Source organism: Carassius auratus, chromosome 7 (assembly GCF_003368295.1).
Source record: "Carassius auratus strain Wakin chromosome 7, ASM336829v1, whole genome shotgun sequence".
Classification (NCBI taxonomy): domain Eukaryota; kingdom Metazoa; phylum Chordata; class Actinopteri; order Cypriniformes; family Cyprinidae; genus Carassius; species Carassius auratus.
The window spans coordinates 31,505,122-31,533,083 of NC_039249.1; the positions used below are offsets into that span (position 1 = coordinate 31,505,122).

Here is a 27,962-nt window from a genome sequence, read left to right on the forward strand (position 1 = left end):
TCAGGCTACCGTTGACCCTCCAGAGTTGGGTCAGATTCCCAGGTCACCGTTAACACTCCAGAGTCAGGTCAAGTCACCATTAACACTCATGAGTTAAGCACTACCACAGTTAGACCTCAGGAGACAAGTCAAGTCACCAGTGTTCTTCATGGGCAAAGTCAAGTCACCAGTGTTCTTCATGGGCAAAGTCAAGTCACCAGTGTTCTTCATGGGCAAAGTCAAGTCACCATTGATCTTCATGAGCAAAGTCAAGTCACCAAAGATCTTCATGAGCAAAGTCAGGGCACCAATGATCTTCATGAGCAACATCGATGGTGTATTGTCGTCGGCAGAGGCTTGGCTAGCGGCGGGATTAGCTTCGTCACAACTAGCCGACGGCTGAGGGCTGGAACTTTTCGAGGCATTTTGCGCATCCAGGTGTTTACTAATTGAGAGACACAAACTAAATAAAGTTCACAACACACGTATATGAAATAAAAATGAAGACGGCATTTAGTTTCACTCGTTGAAGAAACTTGGTGTGGAGGAGCTCGATAAAACAAGTCTACTCCATGCGCACCTCAGCAGCGCCCCCCCTCCCGTATTGTAAAATTATTTGTATAGAAATTGCCTAGGCCTACACACAAACGAAGGCTACGATCTTTCTTTTAAAAAAAAAAAACCTGTGACGTCATCTATGTTTACACGGATGTGCGTTCGCTTTGTCTCATTCACTGTCAGAGTCAATGGTTCGCACTTGGTAATGATGGCTGCAGCTGCAGTAAACAATGTTCGCGGTCACTGTTCAAAGTCATACGGGTTCAGGCACCATAATACATCTAAAGCATTCATTAAAACAACTCGACACTGCTTTAAATTGGCACGAAGTTCTGGAAAAACTGTGCCCAGATCTTTTCCCATTCCTTCTCCCTTCTAGTCTAAATCCGTGACCGTGTCGACTGTCAGTTTGTGTTCGAAAATCTATTGCACATATCGATTGAACCAATCAACACAAGTTTCGAAAACGAAAATAGTAAATTGATTTTAACGACCTTCTCTTGGAGCGGCGCCCAGGAATTTTTCTTCTTTTTTTTGAACACGCGTCACACAGCAACTGCAGCTTCGGACACACGTGCATAACAGCAAATAATACTTCTGCACAGTGTTTCTCTTTTTACAACAGAAATGTGAATTCTGCCGGTATTCAGACAGTCCCATGCATACAGATACAGATTCGGGCTAGAATCGCCGTATGCGATTTTTGTTGTTATTGACATTTCTAATCGTAAACACTGCAATGTTGTTGTGTTTATGTACTTGTCATGAGATGATGTCAGATGCGCTGTAGTCCACATGTTGATACCTATAAAAGGTGTAGAGTAAGAATGGAAGGGGTTGCACCTGCTACCTAATCATGTAATGGCTGGCACTGTTGTATTGCTTGTGGGTTTGTATAAACCTTGAAGAAGTGAGAAACTGTCTTGTCTTCATGATTACTTGGACGTGGACTTAACAAATTGGTGACGAGGATTTTGCTGTTCTACATGAAAGATGTCTGCTGTTGCTTCTTTTCCAACGCCATTCTTACCATGTCCGGGTGAGGCGTCTATTCCTTTTGGCGTCTGGTTAAAGATGTTTGAGAATTACTTACTTGTCATAAATGCATGCATGTTTTTTGCTACTTCCTTGGCTCGTGCATGTTATCGATGTGGATCTACAAAACATCTTGCAAATGATTTCAGATGTCCTGCAGTTTCTGTAAAGTGCAATAATTGTCAAAAGCTGGGACATTTTTCAAGAGTGTGTCGTTCATAGCAAACACATTCTGTACATGAGATTGAACTGCCTGAGCTTCAGATTCTTTACATGCATGATTCAGTATCTAATAAGACAAAGTGTATGAAAAACACTTTAAACAAGACTCTTTGTTGCCTCCTGCTGTTAAATTGGTGACATATTCACAAGATCCAATACCAGTGCTTGGTCTACCTGTTACTGTTACCAGAGATAATATGATCTGTAAAAAAAAATCAATCTTTATAGTTGAATGTGGCACTGCTCTTCTTGGAATGGATTTAATTAATGGATTGCATCTCAAGCTTGAAGGTTCTTCCATACTTCCAGGGGCGACTCAGTTTTCAGCCTCTGTAATGCGACTATCTGCTTCTGTGCCTGTTACTAAGCCAGGATGTGCAAAAGGATTTGTGCATAAGGTAAAAACTTCTTCAGTGGTGAAACCTGTAAGTCAGAAACTTAGACGGTTGCCATTATCTGTTCGAAATGCTGTCAGTGATGAACTTCAACGCCTTCTTGACTTGGGTGTTATTGAGCGAGTGGATGCATCACCGTGGATTTCTCCAATTGTAGTTGTTCAGAAGACCGGTGGTATTCGCATGTGTGTAGACCTGCGAGAACCAAATAAAGCTGTTGTTGCGGACAGTTATCCTTTGCCCCACATTGATGAGATGATGTCTATGCTGCGTAGAGCAACTGTCTTTTCTACAATTGATTTAGAGAATGCTTATTTCCAGCTTTTGTTACATGAAGAAAGTCGTGATCTGACTGCATTGGCCTTGCTTCAGCTCCATCTGCATTTCAGAAAATGCTAGCAAATGTACTATAAGAATTGCCAAATGTGGCCAATTATCTGGATGATGTCATTGTCTGGGGTAAACACAAAAAGTGACCATGACCACATGCTTAAAGTGGTTCTTCGGAGCATACATGATGCAGGCTTACAGTTGAATGATTCAAAATGTCACTTTAATAAAAGCAGTTTGCGCTTCCTTGGTCATACTGTATCTGCACAGGGTATTCACCCAGATGAGGATCATCTTAGTGCAATACTTCATGCTCCTGTTCCTAAAGATGCACATCAGCTCCGTTCCCTTCTTGGATTGTTGTCATGGTACAATAAACTCATTCCAAATTTCGCTACAGTTGTACAACCATTGCGTGCTTGCATCAGACAAGGTTCTGAGTTCAGCTGGTCAGATGAGGCTCAGAAGAGTTTCAGTACTGTAAATGAGTTGTTACTCCAAAGCCCTGCTTTAGCATTGTTTGACCCTAACTTGCCTATTGTCGTTTCAACGGATGCATCAGATTATCGACTTGGTGCTGTATTCTCTCAAATTCATGAAAACAACACAGAGCACATTGTTGCATTTGTTTCAAGAACATTGTCTACTGCAGAACGCAAATATTCAACGATTGAAAAGGAAGCTTTAAGATGTGTCTGGGCTGTTGAAAAATGGAGAACTTACCTCTGGGGTTGAACATTTCTTCTACGTACGGATCATCAGGTCTTGATAGTGCTCCTCACCTCTAAAGGCACAGATCGCGCTGGAATGAGGATCGCACGTTGGGCAGAGCGACTCTTGTGTTTTATCTATGAGGTGAATTATTATCCTGGCTCTCAAAACCCGGTTGCTGATTATCTTTCACGCCTACCCTTGCCTGCTTCTGATGAGGATTTTTCCGATACTGAGCCGGAGTTTGTTGCATTTTTGTCTTCTGAAATGTCTGCTGTGTCTCCAACTGAATTTGCTCTTGCTTCTGCATCATGCTCAGAAATGACTGCATTACGTACTCCGATTGTTCGTGGATGGCCCTCTTCATCAGCTGCGGTGGGGGTTGTTTTACGTATATATTTTCAAATACGTCATGAAGTTGCTGTGCAAAAGGACTATGTGTTTAGAGGGTCACATCTTGTTGTTCCTGTTGCATTGCGACGTGTTTTGGTGAATCTTGCCCATGAAGGTCATAAAAGAATAGTGCGTACGAAACAGCGCATTCATGAACTTTACTGGTGGTCTGGTATTGACTGCTTGGTTAAGGAACAGATCAAGAATTGTGAAGTTTGCTTGTCTTCTGATAAGGTTACAACTGTTCGTGCTGCACCTTAACAACCTGTACCTTTTCCAATTATGCCATGGGAAAAAGTGGCTGTTGACATTGTTGGCCCATTTGAAACCGCTACCTGGGATTGTCGGTACATTATGACACTGATTGACTATCATAGTAAGTGGCCAGAAGTGGCATTCACTTCTTCAATCACAAGTAAAAATGTGATTAACTTCTTGACGTCAGTTTTCAGTAGATTTGGAAATCCTCATGTATCTGACAATGGATGTCAGTTCAAGTCAGTGGAGTTTGCTGCATTTCTGAAAGATAGAGACATTCAACACATACATACGTCAGTGTATCATCCAGCTGCAAATGGAGCTATTGAGCGATTCCATCGAGTACTGAAGAGTTCTATTCAATCTGATATTCTGTCTGGAAAGCCATGGAAATCAACAGTGACAGACTTTCTTCAAACTTACCGTGTTACTCCCCATGCTGTTACTGGACGGTCTCCTTCTGAGTTACTCTGTGGTAGAAAATTGCGTACTCGTCTAAATGTTCTCCCTCTTCCTATAACTTGTAAGGATCCTGCTGTGAGTCAGAAAGTGTCATTGTCTCAAAAGAAGATGAAAACATACACAGACCTCAAACGAAGAGCCTGTACTGAGTTCAAGAGCCTGAGTTCAAACCTGGAGACTGGGTGCGTATAAAAATTCCAGCTCATGTTCCAAAAGGACATCCTGGATTCTCAAAGCCTTTGAAAATTGTTTATCAACTTGGTCCATGCACTTACCAGTTATCAGATGAAAAAAACTGGCATGCATCTCATCTTTCTCAAACTTGTGCACCTCTGGAAAATGCCATTGAGAGTGAACCGATGTCCTTGCCCCTCCAGTCTGTTTCTTCCTCTACGGTGTTGCCTAAAAATTAACTTGTGAACTTGCCTAATCAAATTGTTTCTCCATCTGTTCCTGTAAGGTCTTCATCACGAGTGAAACAACCTCCGCGTTGGGTTGCATGATTATGTTACTTAGTACAAAAGACATTGATTATCTTGTGCTAAATGATAAATTAATTCTAGTTCTAATATGTCTGGTTACAGAATGTAGAATATATTGTTAAACTAACTGAATTGGATGTAAATTTTGTATAGGTTTTGCCTATTGCACCAACTATGTAATTTGGGAGGAATTTACAGTTTTGACTAAAGGGGGAATGTTGTGTTTATGTACTTGTCAGGAGATGGCGTTGTAGTCCACATGTTGATAACTATAAAAGGTGTAGAGTAAGAATGGAAGGGGTTGCACCTGCTACCTAATCATGTAATGGCTGGCACTATTGTATTGCTTGTGGGTTTGAATAAACCTTGAAGAAGTGAGAAACTAGGTGTTTCTCAATGTCAAGGAAGGATCCTCGGAAGCCAGTATTTCGAGGATGCTACGTCATCGACATCCGTCGAAGGACTGTTCCAATGTTGAGGATCCTCGGAATTTCAACCAAGGACTGAGTCCTTCGTTCGAAAAATATCCCATACACAGGAAAGGATGCATATGTGTATCCTTCGTGCTCTTCGCGCTCTCAAATCACCCACAAGCCTATGCGCGCAGCTTTGCTATCTTGTTCAAAAATTCAAAAATGTCGAACGTTAGTGGAGTTGGAGCGTTAATGGTTTTTATTTACGTTACCAAACATTTGTTATAACTGAAGTAAATATAAGTAAAGTTTAACATTTAATTCCAGTAAAAATTACTACCATATTGATATTGTAAATTATACAAATACAAATGGTTAACTGAACCGGACCTGTCATTAAACAATTGTTAGCTTGGTTGTGTCATCTGCATTTCTTTTATAAATAACTAGTTAAGTTGTCCAAAGTAATTTAACGATACCATTCACAGCGTTATTCAAACGGACCTTTTCACTGACGTAATGACGCAATTACGTGCACTTCCTAGCCTGTTCCATTTGTGTTCTCCGAATGCTAAAGAGGAGTCTCGCCTAGCCTCTGAAGGAAGTGACATGGAAGGACCAGTCCTGCCAAGGAAGTATCCTTGACATTGAGAAACGCCTACTGTCTTGTCTTCATGATTACTTGGACTTGGACTTAACACGTTGAAGCCTGCAGTAAATGTTTTGCATTGTTATGGCAGTCCACTCTGCTTATTGTTTTTCAAGAATGTTGCACTCCTGTTTGTCATTATGCACGTAACTTCACGCCAATAAATCATCAGAAATATTGGTCTTTACCAATATATTGAATCTTTACATTCGTCCTGACTGTTGTCCGTGGATTTACCTATATTTGGTGTTATTTGCTGTATGAAATGCATCTAGACATTTTACAATCAATTCAATGAACACTTGTCACTCAAATCAAACAAGAATTTTTTTTTTTTACAAAAGTGACAACCCAAGAAAGCAAAATAAACAGTCTGTCATTTGTAGGTTCACACCTAGCGGTGGATGCAAGTAAAACATTATAACAGTACCTCATTTTTTTTCTTCTCACCTGAAATTCATGCAATTAACATGTTTTTGACAAAGATTTCAAATTGTTTGTGGTCTATATAGCCTGCATCAAAATGAGGTTTGCAATTATGCTCCCAAAGGCACGGGTTGAAGACCCAACGCCAGTGACGTCCCAATATGCTAATTTGTTTAAATTCAAACCTACGTAATCACCATCACCAAAATTTTACTTTTTTTTTTTTTTTTTACATTGAAACATGAAAAGAAAATATAGACCTACCTACCGACACTTTTTTATAAAAATTTTACTGTTACTGCAAACCAAAATATTTTTAAAGATGGCCTGACTTAGCACAGTGAAAGTATTTGAAATTGGGGTAATTGATTGTATTCAACTGTTTTATTTGATATTCTTGAATGTATATAATTACTATTATTAATATTTGAAATATTATCTGCTGTTGTTATTTTTATTGTATTGTATTTTATTGTAATTATATTTTATTCTGTATCTGAATGCTTTGGCAATACTGTAACTCAAATGTCATGCCAATAAAGCAACTTGAACTTGAACTTGAACTTGTATTTGAAGCTTTGTTTATGAACATGGCAATGTGGTCATACAATGACTTTAAACCGGACACTACTCTCAGCTGTTCACATTATACAAATGCTCCAGATAATGCAATCAGTCACATAAATAAATCATTTAACATTTTGATCATTGAATTGGTTTTTGCTGTTAAACTTTTTTTTTTTTTTTTTTGTAACACATTGCATTTCATGTGTTTACAGATTTGTGCAGAATCTGAGACATACAGAATTACCATAGGCCCATTAGGATCAACAATCCTTGCCAAACTGGATCCGCACTGCAAAACTTATGAAGATGTTTGCATACTGAAGAACAGTCCTTGGACAAATAATGAAACCCTCTTGCTGCCCACTACACAGGTAAGAACAACTGCACTTAACACAACCTTATATTAAAACATTATTCTCTCACCGGCCACTGAGTTTTAGGGTTATGGATAGAGCTGTAGTCAAGTCCAGCTTTGTCGAGTCCAAGTCAAGTCCAAGTCCAGGACTAGTCGAGACCGAGTCAAGACCGAGTCCAAAGAGGTTCAAGTCCAAGTCAAGTCCAAGTCCAAAAGTTTCGAGTCCAAGTCAAGTCCGAGTCCAAATGAGAGAAAAAAGGGTCCTCTTCAAGACCACATACTTAACTACTGATAATGTTTGTGATGCGAGAGACAGCATATCTCCTATTCTAAGAAAACAAATGTACATTATTATTTGTAATGATCAAAAAGCATGTGCAAAGTAACAACTCTGTAGGACAGGGGTCTCCAAACTACATCCTGGAGGGCCAGTGTCCTGAAAAGTTTATCTCCACCTGGCCTTAACACACCTGGAAGATTAGTGTTTATAGTAAGAGCTTGATTAGCTGGTTCAAGTGTGTATAATTAGGGTTAAAGCTAACAGGGGCGTGACACAAGATCCCGGGCTCTATGCATAGGCAGTCCTGATGGGCCCCCATGGCCCCCACCCATGAAAATATCCAGGTAAAATAAAATATATTTCAGATTCCTACTTTTCAAGGGCCCTCTCTTCCTTTGGGGCCCTGGTAATCAGTACTGGTTTTACCCCCAGTCCGACCCTGGGAGCTAAACTATAAAGGACACTGGCCCTCTAGAACAGAGTTTGGAGCTGTAAGGTCAAATTATTTTTATGTACTTTATTTTCATTTTAATTACTTAATAATGGTGCTTTTGCTGACATTATGTCTGTGTTCAAACATTTAAATGACTGATGCCTTGCCTTGGCACAGTGCACAGACGCACGCAAAGCTCGGGATATGACAAATGCGCGCAGCAAGCAAGGGATACGTTTGGCTCTACTGGGCATGCGCACATAAATACATCGACATACTGTACTTAGTGCTTGCATAGACTACTCTGCGCTGTCGGAAACACTCAACTACTCCAGCATGCATTAACCATAATTCACACAAAGTGTTTGCAAGTGCGACGTGAATTTTAGAATTATAATATTGTGTGGAGCTGTTACTATATGACCTTATCTATGTTGCATGTAAAAATAAAATATGTAATGTAATAATTAGGGTTGTGCCTGAAGCCGAATACCTTATTCGGAATGGCACGGATAATGGCTTAAAAAATGAATAACGCACAAGGAATAATTCTGCCTGAATACTCGGCTAAAGCTGACACAGTCTGGTGTTTGCTAGATAACAGGTGAGCATGGGCGTAGGTTTGGTCTCAGCTTAGGTGGGGACCCCCCCCCCCAGTGATTTAATGGTAAAGATACCAGTTATTTAATGGTGATTTAGGCTAGTATAACTGTATAATCTCAAAAATGCACTCTCAAAAAATAAACATCTGAGACTGTGTAAAGCTGAACAACCAAACGTTTTATTAAGATAAATTATTACGTACATTAGTATTTACACTAACAAAAAATACTCTGCCACAAGGAGTTAAGGTAACTTCCAGGCTAATTGACATTCAGTTACTTGCTAAGGTAGCATTCTATAATCCTGGGTAATACTATCATCAGTTAATACTATTTTCCACAGAATAAGCATTTGGCTAGCTAGTTATTTTGCCTACTTACACTCTGACTCTGCTTTATGAAAAAGCTTCTTATGTCCCCTTTCTTCTTCTTGGGTGGCATCTACAAAGTACAAAAAGGGGCAAAAAAACCCCCCCGGAATATTAAAATGTTTTTACGCTGGCCTTTGTATGTGGCAGAGAGACAGCTCTTGTAATTTACCGTCGGCGTCGTCAACGTCAACATGCGCGCGCACACAAAACACCCGCTCGCTGCTAGTGCAAGCACAAAAGCAGTCCTGGCCCGCGCGTGTACCCTGTCAGATACCCCGTCGCCAATCAAATTACGGTGTTTCTTGTACTGTCGTCGTCCTGGCCGCTAGAATCGATCCAAATAGCAGTTCAAAGGAGCTTGCTTAATATTGGTGGGGACAAATTTGTCATCTCAAAATATTGATAGGGACTAGTAGTACCTAGCGTCCCCCCTAAACCTACGCCCATGCAGGTGAGCCAGGGGATCAGCGCCAGAAGTGAATGAATGTAAACTTTATGAGTGAAAAGATCGCAAATCAAACACCGCATTGTTGTCGCCTCTCTGTGCATCTCTCAGAAATCAGAGCGTTGCAAGAGTAATTTTACCTATAATAATACATCATACACGTTATAGTATTTGTAAATATTTAAAAGGCAATGCTTTAAAGCTTAGGCTATGATATGATACGAATGAATGGAATAAGCACAGCGCGCTCACCAATCAAACAGCAACGTTGCGCGTCTGTCTCAGTCTCTCAAAAACCAAACCAGTTCCCTCTCAAGAGTAGGCTAATAATCAGCTTCGATACGGATACATTTTCTACTTGTCCTACATGTTTGCATCTTTACCTTTTGCTGGTTTGCGCGGCACACACACACATTTGTTTAGTGAAGTTCACTAAACATTATAGACTCGCTTAAAGTGTTCTGCATACTGAAAGTGTGCCCATTGAATGGATTCAGTCGTGTTCAAATGATCACTAAACATTTGTCATGACATCTCTCTCTTTGCATGATAAATATTATTTTAGAAATTAATAATTATTTTAAAAGCTAAGATGGAGAAACAGATGATAATAGCTGTACAAGGATAGCCATTTTTTTAATGAATGTATTATCAGAGCTGGGAATCCATTTATTCTTTGCTGAAACTTCTGCGTCATCATGGAGAGCGGGTCATGGTTGCCCAGCAACAGCAGACGCCACTGGAGCGCGAGCGCAGATTACAGAGTGCTTTGGAAATAAGGAGAGCGGCGCGCCTAGCGTTTTCCACACGTTTTCAGTCGCGACATCATGCAAATGTGGTTTTGTTTTGAAGGATACAATTTTTTTTTTTTTTTTTTTTTTTGCTGGACTCGGTCGAGACCAACTAGAAGACTTGGCGAGTCCAATGGCCAAGTCCGAGACAAGTCCGAGTGCAAATGCAACGAGTCCGAGACAAGTCCGAGACGACAGAAAAATGTCTCGAGTCCGGACTCGAGTCCAAGACCGGACTCGAGTACTACAGCCCTAGTTATGGATATGAACAAAAATAGACAGATATAATAAGATTAGGTTTATTAATACAATGAATACAAAGTATGTGGTATTACAATAAACTGACTGATTATGAATGCATTTGTCTCCCAAAAACAATTTATTTTGATGCCAGGCAGGGGTGTCCAGACCTGCTCTAGGAAAGCCAGTGTTCTGTGGAGTTTAGCTCTTACACACTCGCCTGGAACTTCTAGTAAGACTTTTTCTGTTTTAAAATTCCCAAGAACCTTAGCTGGTTCAGGTGTGTTTAAATGGCTAGATCACCCAGAAATAAACATATAATTAATTACTCACCCTCATGTCGTTTCAAACCCCTAAGACCATCATTCATCTTCAGAGCACAAATTATTATATTTTTTAGGGATGTCCCGATCATGATTTTTCATGGCCGATACCGATTTTTTTACAAGCAAACTGGCCAGTTCCGATACCGATTTCTGTTTTTTTTTTTATCTTTAAGCCACAAACAAGAAAGAAGGAAAGTATGCATCCACAAGATGTTTATTTGGTATTTAATAGGCTAAACTGGCTTTTGGCTACTGAAAACAATAACTGTGACCATCTGAAATTAACGGAAGTAACTGCACAGTAAGTAGCCTACATTCAATAAAAATTGTTTTACATGATTTGATATCAAAATAATGGACAAATGTTGTGTTTTGTGGCTTAAACAGCCGCGGATCAGTAGCGGACTGCAAATGCGTCCTGTGTGAAAGCACAATGTGTCCGTGCTATTCAGCACCACATACATAACGCACACGGACTGCATACACACTTAAGACAGATTATATGTGAAACAGGCATTAGCTTTTGTTTTTTTGAATTGGGTTGAAACTACACAGAAATGAAAAGATTAACTGTAACCGTGTGAAATTAAAGGCAACAACTGCATAGTTCTGCAATCCAAACAACACAATAAACACACATTCAATAAGATGTTTCTTAATCAGCATTCAGTATTTGTTTGTTTTTAAATTTGGTTTTAAATAAAAAAAAAAGGTCTTTACCAGTGAGGCTAAATAAAAGTATGCTATATAAATACATTTTAAAATCAAAATTTTTTTTGTTGAGAATCAAACAAAGATGCAAAGTGTTTCATTCATCCAATTAAAAAAAAAATTAGGGTAATGATTAACATCTATATTGTTTTACTTGATCCAATGAAAAATAAATAACTATTGTCTCAAGTAAAAAAAAAATAGCTTTGAATCATTACCCTGTTTTTTTTTAATTGGATGAATGAAACACTTTTTTTCAGTGTGCTAGTGATTTTTACATCAAATTAAGTCTACAGTTTGTAATTTTAAGGTGAAATAAAAATAATCACCCTATACAGAACTGACATTTACTTGGATTTTCAAACATGTATGCAAGTTCTACTTTACAAAAAAAAAGTATTTTAGTTTTGTCACAGTTTAGTCTGTTTCGTTTCTCATCCAGCACGCGAGAAGTTGATTTGAACATCCCTTCACTGCCGCTTGTGCAGGTACAGTATGCTTGCACAGCTTCAGTAAGCGCAGGAAAGGGGCTCTTATATTGTTCTGTGCCTCAGACGTGTAACCACACTTTTACAAAGCAACAAGAATACGTTTTTGTGCAAAGAAAACAAAAATAGTGACTTTCTTCAACAATTCTTCTCCAAATCACATATTCCGCCATTATGGAGGGTAACAATAGGCATGAACATTGCTTTCCTCTGCGTGTAATCAAGGCTCAGCGCATGTGTGTTCTGGGTCAGCAGCACCATGCACATGCATTATTTACGTGCTGTTGATAATGGTGGAAGATGCGATTTGGAGAAGAATTGTTGAATAAAGTCGCTATTTTTGTTTTGTTTGCACAAAAAAGTATTCTTGTAGCTTTGTAAAATTACGGTTGAACCACTGATGTCACGTGGACTGTTTTACTGATGTCCTTACTATGTTTCTGGGTCTGGGAACATTCCAGTTGTGTTGCTTACCGTGCAGGGTAAGAAAGCTCTCAGATTTCATCAAAAATATCTTAATTTGTGTTCTGAAGATGACTGAAGATCTTGCGGGTTTAGAACGACATTGGTTGAGCAGTTAACAATAGAATTTTCATTTTTGGGTAAACTATCTCTTTAATTGGGAATATTGCTAAACTCTGCAGCACAGTGGCTTTCTGTGCTGATCTGGCCCAGTACCATTTTCCACTGTAATGTTTGTTACAGTTTGTTACTTGCCTGTATTTCCCATAAGGAGATGAATAACTGGCTTTTTTCATGTAATTTTAGAAAAAAACTAAAAACAAAGGCTAAATTGTTTTTTTCATCTTCAGACTAATGAAATTGAAGTATCTAATGAAGACCCTAGCAGTATGGAGTATATGGTAAGTTTTTTTTTCAAGGTTAATAAATGCTTTGTTAAAGTTAATACGAAAGAATTTGAGTTCTCCATCCTTTTAAATACTTCTAGGATACAGAGGTTGGCAGCAATCAGGAGGTGATCCGGAAGACTCGTGGGAATCTATTTGAAGCTGCATCATTGAAGACAGTCCAGCAGATGTTGGAGTGTTGGAAGATACAGTTCTTCAGGACCTATAGCAGTTTACAGTCTGCAAAACCATGTTGCTGGGACTGATATATGGACTGAACTTGAGCAACCCTTCTGAACTCAGGTACACATTTGGAATACTGAAGAAGTCATTTCTGGAGCCAGTTCCTGGAATAAGGTTTGATTGGTTACCCATGAATGCCAATTAGAAAATGAGTAGTTTGATATTTCATCTATTTTGCATAATTTTGTAATGTGGTTTCAACTGTATTTAACTGTATGTAATTATTTATTGCTTGTTTAACAAATATACTTTGTTCATTTTGACATCTTGTCTTATGACTCATTACAAGACAAATCACACAAAAAATGCTTTGTTGAAGGGAGTAACTTTAAATAGAAAATATTTAGTTAAAGTAACTAGAACTAATTGTGTGGAACCACTGTCCATAATTGAAATGAGTAATTTGAAACAAACCTCATGTTGATAAAGTGAAACAAATTTGGCTAGATTGTAATAAACCAAAACCTGTTCAGTTAACTTAACTGGTTTAAGTTAAAGCAAAGTGAATAAATTGATTTGGTTGGACATTACTATTTCACATAGATTTTACCTCATTCAGTTGTGTTGCCACAACAAAAGGAGTTTGCATAGATTCAAAAAATAGAAATAGAATAGAAGTAGATCTAAATATAATGCTACAGTCAACACAATCCACGATTAGTCTCACAGGGAACATGCCCCCTCCAATCAGAGGGCTAAAATCAGGGTAGAAAAAAAATTCCCTGTTATTGTAAACATTTGACATGTAAAAATCATACTAACATTATAAGTGCACCTCTGCTAACATTATCAGATAACTAAGAAATGACCCCTTTGAAAGTGAAAACTTTAAAGCAAAAAAAAAGGTGACTGAAGAGCATCACATGACAAATGCACTTACAATGAGCACTGCAAAAAAGCTCAGATGATTACAGCTGCATACAAAGTCTCCGTTGTCGATGGTAGTATTACAGCCGTCTGTCCTCCAGTTACCTGACAAACAGACACAAATACATACACTAAAACAAAAAGTCGATCCAGAAACATCTATTCCAGTGGTTTTCAACATAATAACATTTCATATATATAATTAAATAAGAAAAAATAATTATTAAACTCTAACTGTGCTTCCACTATTCGAGCTCACTGATTGGTTTAAGAATAAACCACCTTATATCTTAGATATTTTTGCTGCATATGCTACAGAACAACAGCAGTTGTGCCAAGGAGTGCCAGCCCGAGTTATTTTCTGTTCCTTCCGAGTTCATTCAATAAAAACAATCTAGCTTCAGAGTACTAAGTTATTAACCAAACAGTGGCGGGGTCAGGAAATTTTGTGTTTGGTAACATATGTGTTTGGTTGTGTGGGCCGAAAGTTGAAAAAGGTGCACTGATCTATTCAAATGAGAACTGTTATATATTCACATTAATATGACTCATTATATGATGGTTACAAAATATATAGGTCGTTCTCAGGAAACAAGTGGTGTGTTCAGGCGCATTGCTATTTTGAGGAACTGATATTAACACGGCGCTTGCCATCTTGACTATCAAAACACAGAACATGCTGTAAAGAAGGGATAGAGAGTGTTGAAGTTACAGCAGTGGGCATTTATATCTATTTCTACAAGAGGTAACGCCCCTTGAAACTGACTGTTTTTCTCAGTGACCAAATTTTTTTGATGGAAAAAAACTTTTTCACATTTATAAACTAACTTTGAGAAACATTTAATACAAATCTGAAACTGCATTTTAATGTCCCCTTTAAGAACTGTGATGACTGTGTCTGTATGGACAGTCTGAATACATCCTGGTACTTTGGGCCTGAGATGGGAAATTAGTTATATTCTTTATAGCAGTAACAATTTCAATTGAAAAATCAACACACCATCTGACAACGACCTAGATTATAGAGAATTGAACATTTGTTTTAGTTTATTTATAGAGATTTATTTTTGATGGTTTGAAAATCATACAGACCTTTGCCATTGTCTTCAAAATGCCAGTAGACACAGGTTCCATTTTGACTCTGCAGTAATAAAAGCACTCATTTACAGAAGAATACATTTGCAAGTGCTCAGCCAACTCCACAAGGGCCACGGTGTGTTTTTACATTGGCATTACAGTGTGATATGAAATCATCTCACCTGTTTGGTGTCTATGAATCTGATCTGAACAGGCTGAGAAAGGTTCTGAACTTCATTCTTACCAAGCCACACTCCCAACACAGTTTGCCCGTGCAATATTGTGTCTGGCTTACTTGAGTCATTCCCCTTCTGTGTCAACAGCACAATGACAAATTATTCAAAGAAGAAACCACTGGGTTATGAAATCCAGATGTTGCCCGAAAAAGTAGATAAAATAATATTTAATTAGACACAAACAAGTCTTTGAGGGACAGACATACAGTAATTCAGTATACCTTGGTGTTTAAACTGCTGCTGACCCTGAAGAAAGTCTCATTGATAAGAGACACAATTAAATTGGGATCCCCCAGTCCATTCCTGCTCCTCTGTAATGCCTCGTCTGAGATGTGGATTAAATATCCTCTCTCTGTATCGACTGTTTCCTGATAAAAAAGTGAAGACACAATCCAGCGTGTGATCTAACTGATCTTCTTGTGCTGCTGATCATGTTGCTGACACTTGAACTTTTCTTCTTACTTCTTTCTTTCTTTCTTTCTTTTTTCCTCAGTTAGCCAATCAGACAGTAACTACTGTCTTAAACCTAATATATCTTTACATTTACATTCATTCATTTGACAGATGCTTTTATCTAAAGCGACTTACAATTGAAAAATATAACAAGCAATTTACCATAAGATGTCAATAATTTTATAGAACATATATAGAATAACTTTTATAAAATAACTTTTTCTAGTATGTATAGATCATAATACTATTCAAACACTGACTTTTTCCACATATGGGTTCAGTAAATATCTAGTAGTTTTTTCATCCACCATTTAGCCTTACCTCTGAGGAAATTTGGATTGAGAAATATTTTGGGTCATATATCACAGGGCCTCGATGATCTTTATTCTCACAAGTTTTCATTCTATCTTCAATACACCTGTTAAAAAATACATTCATAACATTTTATACCTCTAAACATTATAAAATATTATACTTTATAAACTTCCTAGCTAACATGGAACGTTCTCAAAACTTTGGCTAATATTCTGGCAAGATACTTTCCCAATAATGTTAATATAACATTCTTTTCAAAGTCATTTGGTCTGTTATATTATTCTCAAAACATTATTTATACATTTCTAATCGTCAAAAGTATTAGCATTCAAAAGAAACTTTCCCATAATGTTTGCGAAATGATAAACGCAACCTTCCCTTAATGTTTAATGTTCACCAAGCCACTTGGCAGTTAACAAGATGCTCTTAGAATTTATATTGTTAGCTTGGTTGTTACAAGATAAATAAGATAACGAAACTCACAATGGAACATTCTGTTCCGTCCGACATTTCTCTGGAACCTTACGACAAAGCTCACCTGCAAACATGTTATATCATGGGAGGTCAATAGCATTGCAATCAATTATTCAATCCAAGTCTTTATCACTAAAAAACATTAATCAAGTTAAAATTACATGATTATAGTATTTTTTTTCAGAGCTGAAACGTACAGATGCACAGCATATTCATACTCACGTTCTGGAGGTGCTATTGTGGAAGAAAAAATTGGAAATATCCAAAGAACAACACAGCAAAAGCCTCTCATTTCTCCCTTTTTCAATGCTTTGTTTCTCTAGTGTGTGTAGCCTCTGTTCAACCAGTCTGAAAGGCAGGTCTCATGTGATTGCTGTGGTTTCCTGTCTGACAAAGCTTAGTTTTAACACCACTTCATAAAGAACCATGACACATTTAACTCGAGGCATACGTACTAAATTACCATCACGGAACATATGTGGTGTAATGGTGAAAAGAACCCAGACATTTCTAAATGAATAACTAATTACATTTAAAATATGCAATAGCATTTAAATGTACATACTGTATATAAATGGCATTGGTGGAATGCCTTTCAATAGGTCTGCCTTAAACATACATCTCAGATTTATAGATTTCTTATACAGTTATTATAAAGTTCAAAAACACCATAGAACATATATGTGCATTTACCATATTTATTTACAAATCACAACTTTGATTATTTTTGGTTAAATATGACATTTAGGTTTGAGATTTGATTTTTTAGATCATAGATAAGGTTTTACAAAGAGGAAGTTGTTTTTTTCTTCTTTCTATGATTCACTGTTATTACCAAAGGAAGAACTCTTGCAAAAAAGTTAAACCGAACAGCTCACAATGAAAGATTTCAAATGTGCCATTGTTTGTTTGGCTGTTTTATAAAAGTCATTTTCATTAACCCGGGTGTATTTCTCTGGGTCAGCTGGAAGATGTCTTCTTGTAAAAGGTTTTAGTAAGAAAAATGAATGAGAGGACCTTATATGGAGCTGTCCAGAGTGGATTTAGATTTGGAATGAGGTGTTAGCGCTCTGTTTTTCCTCGCTGTAACACACATCCACATAAAGATGTCAAACCATGTAAACAAACATACATGATGCTTCAGTCCACCAAAACGTTTCCATTCCTCTTTTCTGTAATCTTTATGTAGCTGTATTCTTCTACGTCTTTTACTTCTTCTTAATAACAGGGAAACGAAGATCACAACTTGTTGTATTTCACATCCTCCTGTACTAGTGTCGTGACTTCATAATAACCCGTTTTGACCCTAACTGTCTTGGTAGCAGAAAAAATGCTAGTTTCACATAATGGCGTATCATTGTAATGTGACTTATATTTCACCTGACCAGAACAAACCACCATGAAAAATCACATCACTTTATCTTCCAGAGTCAATGTCATGATGATCATGACTTGAACACACCTCTTTTATGACGAGTATTACAATTAATTTGGTATTTTTGGGGCGAATGCAAAGCCATCGAGCATAATAATGATGAAAAAGCCTCATTAAAATATTGAAATTCTGGAAAAGATAACATTAAATGATTTGGTGTAATATTTTAGCAAAGCGTCTTATTAATATTTGACAAACAAGATCATGTGGTACAACCAACATGTGGAAAAAATCAAACTGGAAATTATGGAAGACCCTCCAAAGACTTATCACATTCATGACTTGATAATTAATTAAATTTGAAAAAGATAAAAATAATTTTACATTGTAAAATGTTAATTTGTACATTCACGTCTATTAAAGCGGTGATGTAAGATGTAACCTAATGGTTACGCCACATGACATTTTAGTGCCATTCAATTTGAACTTGGATTGAAAAACCATTTGAAACTAACATTTAATATTAAAAGTACTGGGCATTTCTAAGAAAATGCCATGGGATTCATCATGAACACTCTGGAATTTCATTAACCCAAATTTTCTCTCTTGTACACCTAGTAAACTTACCTTGCATTGTGTTTAAGATGCAGATCAGGATCAGTTTCGGGTAGTTGATAGGCCTATAACTAGAGCTGAATGTTATACCCACCAGACACATGAGGCCCAAAACTGTGCCAGCATCCTCCAAACTGGCATCTTGTCATGACTGTTGCCCACACGTCCTCCTAGCTTAAAGATCTGTCTGGACACTGTGATTAGGATTGCTAAATTGAAAATGAATATGATGGACAAGTAGAAAATACAGCCATACACGATGTGAAGATCTCTGATCCAGCAGCTGTATTGTATGAAAGGAAGTTGAGCAGCCTGTACTTCATACGTACGTTTGACAAGCAAATTGTGCTACATTTTTTACTACATTTGTCTGTATGTAATGCAAAGTTATCAGAACAGATTTGGAGAAATATAGCATTATATCACTTGCTCACCAATGGATCCTCTGCAGTGAATGGGTGCCATCAGGATAAGAGTCCAAATAGCTGATAAAAACATTGTAATAATCCACAAGTAATCCACATGACTCCAGTCCATTAGTTAACATCTTGTAAGAAACAAATCAGTCACTAAGGCATTTTATATTAAAGCTTTCTCAAGTGAAAACGTCCATCTTTTGTAGTCCTATGACATCAAAATCCCCAACACATTTTTTTAGTACTGTTTTGGACACTTGTAAAGTTTTGCTTGATCTGTTCACATTTCTCTATGTTATTATATAACTATAATGGAAAAATGACTCATGTTTAATCCTTCGGTGGATGCTTACATGTGGATACTGTGATCTTTTTATCAGCTGTTTGGACTCACAAATCTGTTCAGATGAAGATACACATGGTGGATGGCCTGAGGATGGGTACATTCCTTAAAAAGCAAACATTTACTGGTGCATCTCAAAAAATTAGAATGTCATGGAAAAGGTTTTTATTTTTTGTAATTTAATAAATAAAACTTTCTTATACTCTAGATTAATTGCACACACACACACACACACACACACACACACACACACACACTATATATATATATATATATATATATATATATATAATTATTATTTTTTTTTTTTGGTTACGACTTACAGCTTAGGAAAATAAAAAATTCAGTATTTCAAATAAAATGTATATATAAATACTGGGTACCTTTTGGGCTAGTTTAGAACACACAATTATGGGAAAGAATACTGACTTGTCCAGAACACAATCATCAACATCCTCCACGAGGAGGTCATTGCTGAAAGGGCTGGCTGTTCACAGAGTGCTGTATCAAAATATATTCATAAAAAGTTGTCTGAAAGGAAAGAGTGTGGTAGGAAAAGGTGCACAAGGAACAGGGATGACCACAGCCTTGGGAAGATTGTCAGGAAACGCTGATTCAAGAACTTGGGAGACCTTCACATGGAGTGAGATGAAGCCAGAGTCAGCACATAAAGTCTCCACACTCAGACGTCTTCAGGAAAAGGGCTACAGCTGTCACATCCCTAGGACCAAGACAGTCCTGAACCAGAAAATGTCAGAAACATTTCACCTGGGGTAAGGAGAAAAAGAACTAGACTGTTGCTCAGTGGTACACAGTCCCCTTTTCAGATGAAAGTAAATTTAGCGTTTCATTTGGAAATCATCAAGGTCTGGAGTCTGGAGGAAGACTGAAGAGGAAGTTCAGTGTGAAGTTTCTGAAGTCAGAGATGATTTGGTTGCTGTGATGTCTGCTGGTGTTGGTTTATTGTCTTTTATCAAATCCGAAGTCAATGCAGCCATCTACCAGGAGATTTTAGAGCACTTTATGCTTCCATCTGCTGACAAGCTTTATGGACATGCTGATTTCCTTTTCCAGCAGGTCTTTAGCACCTGGCCTAACTGCCAAAACAACTTCCAATTGGTTTGCTGACCATGATATTACTGTGCTTGATTGGCCAGATAACTCACCTGACCTGAATCTAACAGAGAGTCTGTGGGGTATTGTGAAGAGAAAGATAAGTAACATCTGACAATCAATACATAATGAAATGTAGAAAGCAGGGCCGGGACTTTAACGCGTTAATTGAGATTAATTAATTACACAAAAAATAACGCGTTAACTAAGATTAATTCATTACAGGAAAAAAAAATTCGCATTTTTAATAACTTATTTTTGCACCGCAGAACGTTTCTCACTGGATGAGTGTCGCCGGACCGATTATACTGAAGCACCAACTAGCGTTCGCATATCACTGCAGCAGCACATCGAGCCTCAAGTATCACCTAAACCCAAAACATATAGCAGCTAGCGTGGACTTTCACTTTATGTTGAATTATGTATTATTTTGTTGGTGCAACTGGCAGTTTATGTTGAACTCTTTATTGTTTTGGCCAAGGTTATTGAGAGTTGGACTTAGTATGTTATGGCCTCTGAAGCAACAGAGAGATGTTTTCTAATAGTCAGTGTTTCCAATGTTCTGAATGTAATTGACAGTATTGTGTTTTACTTAAAAAACACTTTACAGAAGGTTCCAGCACCTATAAGCTTCCTGAATTTCTGAAATGTACTATTTCTAAATTGTTTCTAAATATGCTATTGCTACAATTCATGGCAAAAATTGCAGTGGTCTGCTAGACTTGGTTGAACAAAAATAAACAATATTTTGTTGCTTAAGCTTATGTATTCAGTCATTATTCAATGGTATACTTTAAATCCATGTGAAAAAAAATTACTTATTACTGTTCTCAGGTCAAATATTTATATGCGATTAAAATGCGATTAATTTCGATTAATTAATTACAAAGCCTCTAATTAATTAGATTAATTTTTTTAATCGAGTCCCGGCCCTAGTAGAAAGATATACATTGTGTTGAGCACGCTTGTTTTGTGTGCTCTAGATGGCTGCCAGTCTGTGCATTAATGGTGGGAATTTTTCTGTATCTCTTGACCTGATTAGGTCTGGTTTATACCACGTCTTTCACACTGCAGCTTATTCTGGTTAACAAACACCCACATACACAGGAAGACTGTCAGACAGACTGTGACCATTGATAATATATTTAGTTCATATGTGCCATTTGAGTAAGTTCTTGCTAGTGTGAAAATTTAGTAAGCATTAGACATTTAGTGTCCAGACTGTGAGTGGCCTGAGGATGTGCCTTCTGACTAGGGTGACCACCCGTCCCACGTAGCGCGTGCGCGCACAGCGTTTGAAGCCCAATTCATGCGTCCCACAAATTGAGACTGTGTCACGCGTAATCGATGCTTGCTCAAAAAAAGTTGATCGCTCATCTATATCTGGAGTCACCAACCCGTCGATCGTGGTCGACAAGTCGATCTTGGAAGCATTTTAAGTCGATCACGAAGATTTTTCAAAATCTGAGAAAAAAGGTGCGAGCCTCCGGTTCGAGTTGGGAGGTGCGAGCCTCCGCTGACTGCGCCTCCCGAAACAGATGAGACATTTATACTTGACGCAACTGTATGAGACTGAAAACCAGACCATACAACTGATTTAGACGCGGGTGCCGGTGTGATGAGATGTACTAATATCAGTCTGATCGGGCATGATTGTTTTAGGCCTGTAATTGATTGATTATTGAGGTAATAGGGATGGCACGGTTCGCTGAAAAAAAAACAAACAAAAAAAAAACCTTTCTGTTGACGCATGCGCATTCTGGCTTCCCAGACATTACATGAGAGAGAAAAACAACTGCTGTATATGAGCAGTAATTTATTCTTAAAGTGAATAAATTGTAATGAAAAATAAATAAAATTAAATAGCTAAAGTAAATCGTAAGTGGAATTGCATTTGTTGATTCTGTCATAAGCATACAGTAAATCAGCAATTACACATGTTTAGGGGAATAGGGCATTATTAATATACCATGTAAGGTGGTATGTGCTAGAAATGGGTAAACCACTATCAGTGAGTCTGCCCATGGGGTGGGGGCAGTGTCCCACATTGTCCCTCAGAAACATACCCCTTGTCCCCCCTTGGGCTTATTAGGAGGTGGTCACCCTACTTCTGGCACTGGACGCAGGGGCAAGGCCAGAAATTTTCAAGTGATTGGACCTGCATAAAACTAGGTGGGCAAAGTATAGCATATGTGTGACGAGTGGGGTGGGGCCGAGAGACGTGGGAACGAGGAGCGAGGCCGGTGGAGTGATTGGAAATGAGCGACACCTGCTCAACCCACTGGTCTCGAGTCCCACGGAGGAGATGGAGGGATATAAAACCAGAGCGACAACAGTGACGGACGAGAGAGGACCAGGCCTGGATTTTAGTTTGTGTTTGGTTTTTATTTGTGCGCGTCAGTCGTCCGTGAGGGGCTGATGTGCTGTTTTGTCTTTATTTTGATTATTAAAACCTTATTTGATTGTCCGCCAGTTCCCGCCTCCTTCTTCCAGATGATTATGAAGGTTTTTTTGTTACAGTGGTGCCGAAACCCGGGAGAAGGAGGGACTCGCTGCTGTGGTGAATCCGCGGTGCCATCGAGCAGGTGAGGATGTGTGCCTCCATGGACGCTTGAGGCGGTTGGCCGGAGTGAGTTGCCGGGGGCGGGCATACTCGCTGCCGGCCGCCCGTGATGTGGAGGGGCGGCTGCCGTCTGTGAGGGAGCGGAGGAGTCGGCGCCGTTCGCCAGGGGGCCGGAGCCTGCTGCCATCTGCCTGAACGGGGAGGAGCAGGGAACGGGGGACTCCGGCCGGCTGCCTGAAACCGGAGGAGCCGGAGCTGGAGCCGTCCACCGGGCGGCGGAGGAGTGCCGTGCCGTCCGCTGAGGGCCTTCCAGAGCCACCGCCAGGCACCGCGGAGGAGATCACCCAGCTGGTGGAGGGCCGAGTGGCAGTGCGTCTGGGAACCGGAATTTTCTCGTCTCTGTCGCTCCTCCTTCCATCTCCTTTTCTCTCACCTCGTCTGTCTTAGCCCCAGGTTCCCCCAGGTCCCCGTGAGCGGTCCCCCCGGAGGGAGGGGGGCGGAGTACACTCTTAGAAGAAAAGGTTCAAAAATGAACCTTTTGAGGTTCCTGGAGATTGCAACTGTGGGGGAACCTTAAAGGTTCATTTTTTAACCTTTTTAAAAAGGTTCTAATTGGAACCTTTATTGAAAGGCGAAATAATGACCCTAATGGGTTCCTTTTTGAACCCTTTTTTATACAGTTTTAAAGCAACATTTTGGTACTATTTATATTATTATTATTATTATTATTATTATATTACTATTTTTATCCCAATTCACAACACAGACACAACTGGTAATTGCCTACGAAAGTTTATTTTCATGAATGTTTATAGACCTACAAAATGTAATCACAGAACATCACTCAGGAAAAGATAATAAATGTTCTCTTTCAAACAAACAAACAAACAAACAAACAAATGAATAAATAGTAATAAGACTGTTTACAACAATTAATATCATATATTTACATCACCTCTGATCAATTCTTCTTGACCAAAAAAAAAAAAGCAATATTAGCTGGAAAAAAACCTAAATATTGCATTTCATGAAAAAAATTATAGTAATGTTTACAAGACCATGTAACTTCATCTAATATCATTATACATCCCCCGCCACACACACATACACATATATACATATACATATTCAGTTAAATAAAAAATTGGCCATTTTAATCACGGTAGGTGGCATTGTGGTTTCGGCATTATGGCACATTAAATACTTTTCAATAAAATTCAGGGTGTTTCTCATCTTTGAAGCATACTCAATGTTGAAAATTAAATGTATTGACATTAGACCAACTAGAGCCATGGTGATGTCATCTACTTCACAAATCTTCTCCCCTTCCATCATTACTTCAATTAGAGACTCTGTATCCAAGGCACGTCCCTTTATACATAGCACGGGATTGGGCATGCTTGGTTCCTAAACAGAAACAGGATAATATTATATATGGTATACAATATTTAGCATCTAAAATAAAAATTTTTTTTTGTCCAAATGTTCCCAAAATGTTTCCAAAAATTTGCCACTAAGAAATCTGTGACTTTGTGACATGGGTGTGAATACATTTGTTGTTGCTTATGTTATATAGTGGAACTTCAACACAGTCAAAGAGAAGGGGCAGAAAAACAGATTTTATATTTTTTTAATGTTAAGTGGATGGATTGGCTTAAGTATATATACCTCATTGATGAGATAGAAAGATTGTGGACTCTCTTTGAATAAAAGTGGAAGCAACAGGACAGCAGCAGCCATTGAGAGACCTTTAATATAACATTGAGAAAATGTCCACAAACATTGTTTTATCTTTATTATGATTTGAAAGTTACTATCTATAAAAACAGGGATTCCTTGATTTAATTCATTCATTCATTCATTCATTCATTCATTTATTCATTCATTCATTACCTTTGTGTGCCAAATCAACATGGTTTTTTTTTTCGCTTCAGCCAACTCTGTACGAATAACCACCCCGATTTCTCTTCTCTGGCACCCATAAATAACTTTCTGTGCCACCAGGTCAAGATTTTTCACAACATTTTTTTCAATGTTTGCATCCAGTCTACTTTAAAACTCCAATACAAGCTATTGACAAACAAACAAACAATAAATAAAATAAAAAAAATAATTTTGGCAAATGTTTACTTTGAAGTTAAAATTTGGAAACTATTCACTTACAACAGAAGCCATTTTAAGAGCTGGATATCGTGATAGTATATCTTTTGTGGAGTGATGTTTCATGTGTTCTGCCCTCTCATTCCTTGTCCTTGCCATGCAGTCCTGCCATGCAGTCTTCTTTGAGCATTCTGTTCTCATTTTCTCCAAGTGGATCCCTATGCTGTAATCATCTTCTCCTGACTCAGCCTATCCACAGACACAAGCACTTATTTATTAACAGTACACTTTAATGCTATTCTTAATTCTTGAAGATTATTCTATTTGTGGCTCTTACCTTCTCAGACCTGGGTCTCTTTTGATATATATCTTAGATGACAGAAAAATCCTCAGTCAAAAAAAAAAACATTAAAGACATCCATTAAGTATCAATGAAGGTGTCACTTTATTTGGCATACTTACATCTCCATTCATTACCTTTTTTTGCAATACAGTGCTTTTGTCTTAATTTTAAAATGAACAAACAAAGATTTCGCTTGAGGTTTTGCAGTAAATCTTCTGTTCTAAACTCTCTGCAGTTAGTAATGTCCACCACATCAGTGCTAGGCAACTCCTCTTCAAAACTATGAAAGTCCTCAATATGTTCCTCCATTACTGTGCTCATTATCACAAACCCTTCTTCACTGACCAGTGAAAGAATATCCCTATGTTTGAGATAAATATGCGATCTATAGTAACTTAAATGTTTGCTGATTTTGCCACAACTGTTTAGTCCACACGTGAATTCAAATTTTTTATCATTTTGATGATATAGTCCAATATGTCGAATCTGTTTAATTAGGGAAAATGTTTGTTTGCTTGCATAATGCACAGTTAAAGAGAATGGGCATTTCTGTGAAATCAACCTTGTAATGTAGGGACGAAATCCTGGAAACAGTTTGCAGTCAACCAATCAGCCACATCTTGGACTGTCCACTGAATCACCTCTGTGCTCATCGTTGTTTCAATCTGTATACAGAAAAGTGTTACAGTTTAGAGAACAATGTCTTGACCTTGCCACCATATACCACATAACCAGTCCATTAATATGAGGATAAACAATTAAACATGATAGGAAACTAATATGGACAGAAAAATATTTAAATATTTAAAAAAAATATATATATATATATTCTCAACTCTCAACTTTTGTTAGGGATCATGCACAGAATAGCTATGCTTATAAATAAAAAAATAATATACAAACATAGCAGGTAAGATAACGTTAACTTATATCAGTAGTGTATTATACACTGTACATTTTGTAATCACAGACCTACTTTACCAGTAACTCATTTAAACACCATGACATTCAATGAAATCATAATAGTTATACACACAAAGAAAACTTTTTTTTAGCAAATTATTCATTAGCAAATTGTTATGAAATATAAGAGATTACCTTAACAGTAAATGAAAGACTGGTCCTCTTTGTTGTCTGAAGACGCACCATGGTTGCCTTGGCAACTCTACTGTCACCCAGAACTTAGAAAATGCAGCTATATAATCTTTACTTAAGGCCCGTTCACACCAAGAACGATAACTATAAAGATAACTATAAAGATAACGATATTAGTGTCCACACCAGCGAACAATATTGTCTGTGTATTCTAAGCGGACGCACGTCTGCTGCTTTAAATTCTCGAGCTCATTACAGCAGGATTGATTCTGATTGGTTGCCAATGTTTTTATCGTTCATCAGAAAAAAAAATAGTTCTGAAAGTGATTCCAACGTTCCCTTTCATAGGTCACTTCGATGCTGCGGTGACGTCACCACTATGGGAACAACTTTGGTGTGATGAATGTCTGATGCCCTATACCATCCCGCCAATCCTATTGGCCAAATGGTGCATGGCACCACCCTATGGATTTCGTGGACAGCGCAGCGCTGGAATATTCTCCACATCGCTCGCTCTCCCCTACCCTGCTGCATTTTTATTGAGCCTGTCGTCTTCTCTAATGAGGATTTACAGCACACACCGGAGGCATGTGGCGCCATTTCCTTCGGTTGTGGACACTATGATGACGACGTTCTATCCACCGTGGTTTTGCTACCAACACCAGCCCTCTCCCTCCTAGCGGACAGGAGAGGCATGTTTCCCCCTCCTACAGTGAGCTGTTGGATGTGGTTTCTCGCGCGGTGGGTAAATTGGGGCTGGACTGGGAGGTTGAGAAGGCCGAGGCCCAACCTTCCTCTAAGCTGGACGACCGTTTTTTAACTACACAGCCCCGAAGGACTTTACCTTTTTCCCGGACCTCCACCAGGAGGTTTCGAGGTCAAAAAGCAGGTCGCACGGTGACAGCGAAACAGCGAGATTGTGCCTCAGACTTTTAGGTCTAATGGCAGCGGAATTCCCCGTAATTCGTCTGGGATTACTTCACATGCGTCCTATTCAGTGGTGGACGAAAAGACGGAATATTTCATCCCGTTGTCTTCCGCATCGGGCGATTTCGGTGACACGGCGGTGTGTGATATCGCTAAAACTATGGATGTCAACTGAATTTCTCCTGACCGGGGTTCAGCTGGGAATTTGTGCTTTCCGAGAGACTGTCACGACGGACGCGTCTTTGACCGGATGGGGAGCTGTTCTTCAAGGGCGCCCAGCCCACGGAGTATGGACAGTGGCTCAAGCAGCTGGCACATAAACAGGTTGGAATTACTGGCAGTTTGTCTGGCTCTCCAGTATTTCTCGAATCTGCCGTCATGTGCTGCTCAGATCAGACAACACAACGGTTGTGTCATACCTGAATCATCAGGGAGGATTACACTCTCGCCCCCTGTGCAGGCTGGCGAGACATGTTCTTCTTTGGTCCCAGACCAAATTTCTGTCGATCTGAGCTGTTCATGTCCCCGGACGTTTGAACTTCGGAGCGGATTTGCAATCTAGACAGGCTCTGGAACAAGGGGAATGGAGATTACACCCCCAGACGGTGAATCTCTTATGGTGGATTTTCGGCAAAGT

The 27,962-nt window shown here is 38.6% G+C and overlaps 1 protein-coding gene across 2 annotated transcripts; it reads right to left on the reverse strand.

Moving 5' to 3' along the window:
* Positions 1-12,790: 12,790 nt before the first annotated feature.
* Positions 12,791-26,489, reverse strand: LOC113106499 (uncharacterized). Of its 2 annotated transcripts, XM_026268483.1 has the most exons (11): positions 26,402-26,489; positions 25,866-25,968; positions 18,438-18,608; positions 16,658-16,822; positions 16,445-16,499; positions 15,968-16,064; positions 15,415-15,561; positions 15,140-15,268; positions 14,973-15,021; positions 13,894-13,985; positions 12,791-13,117 (listed from the first exon to the last, which is right to left on the reverse strand). In XM_026268483.1, exons 4-11 carry the CDS (start codon positions 16,725-16,727, stop codon positions 13,070-13,072), a joined length of 687 nt encoding a protein of 228 aa, XP_026124268.1. In that variant the 5' UTR covers positions 16,728-16,822; positions 18,438-18,608; positions 25,866-25,968; positions 26,402-26,489; the 3' UTR covers positions 12,791-13,069. The 2 variants fall into 2 exon arrangements, with proteins under 2 accessions (XP_026124268.1, XP_026124269.1); XM_026268484.1 differs by lacking the exons at positions 18,438-18,608; positions 25,866-25,968; positions 26,402-26,489 and adding an exon at positions 17,568-17,626 and having other exon boundaries at positions 16,658-16,818.
* Between the last annotated feature and the right edge of the window lie 1,473 nt (positions 26,490-27,962).

Coding starts and splice junctions, on each gene's coding strand:
- LOC113106499 (XM_026268483.1), bottom strand. CDS start 16,727: ATGAGAGGCTTTTGCTGTGTTGTTCTTTGGATATTTCCAATTTTTTCT. Junction 15,022..15,139: donor GATTCATAGACACCAAACAG/GTGAGATGATTT, acceptor TTATTACTGCAG/AGTCAAAATGGAACCTGTGT. Junction 13,986..14,972: donor TTTTGAAGACAATGGCAAAG/GTCTGTATGATT, acceptor TCTGTTTGTCAG/GTAACTGGAGGACAGACGGC.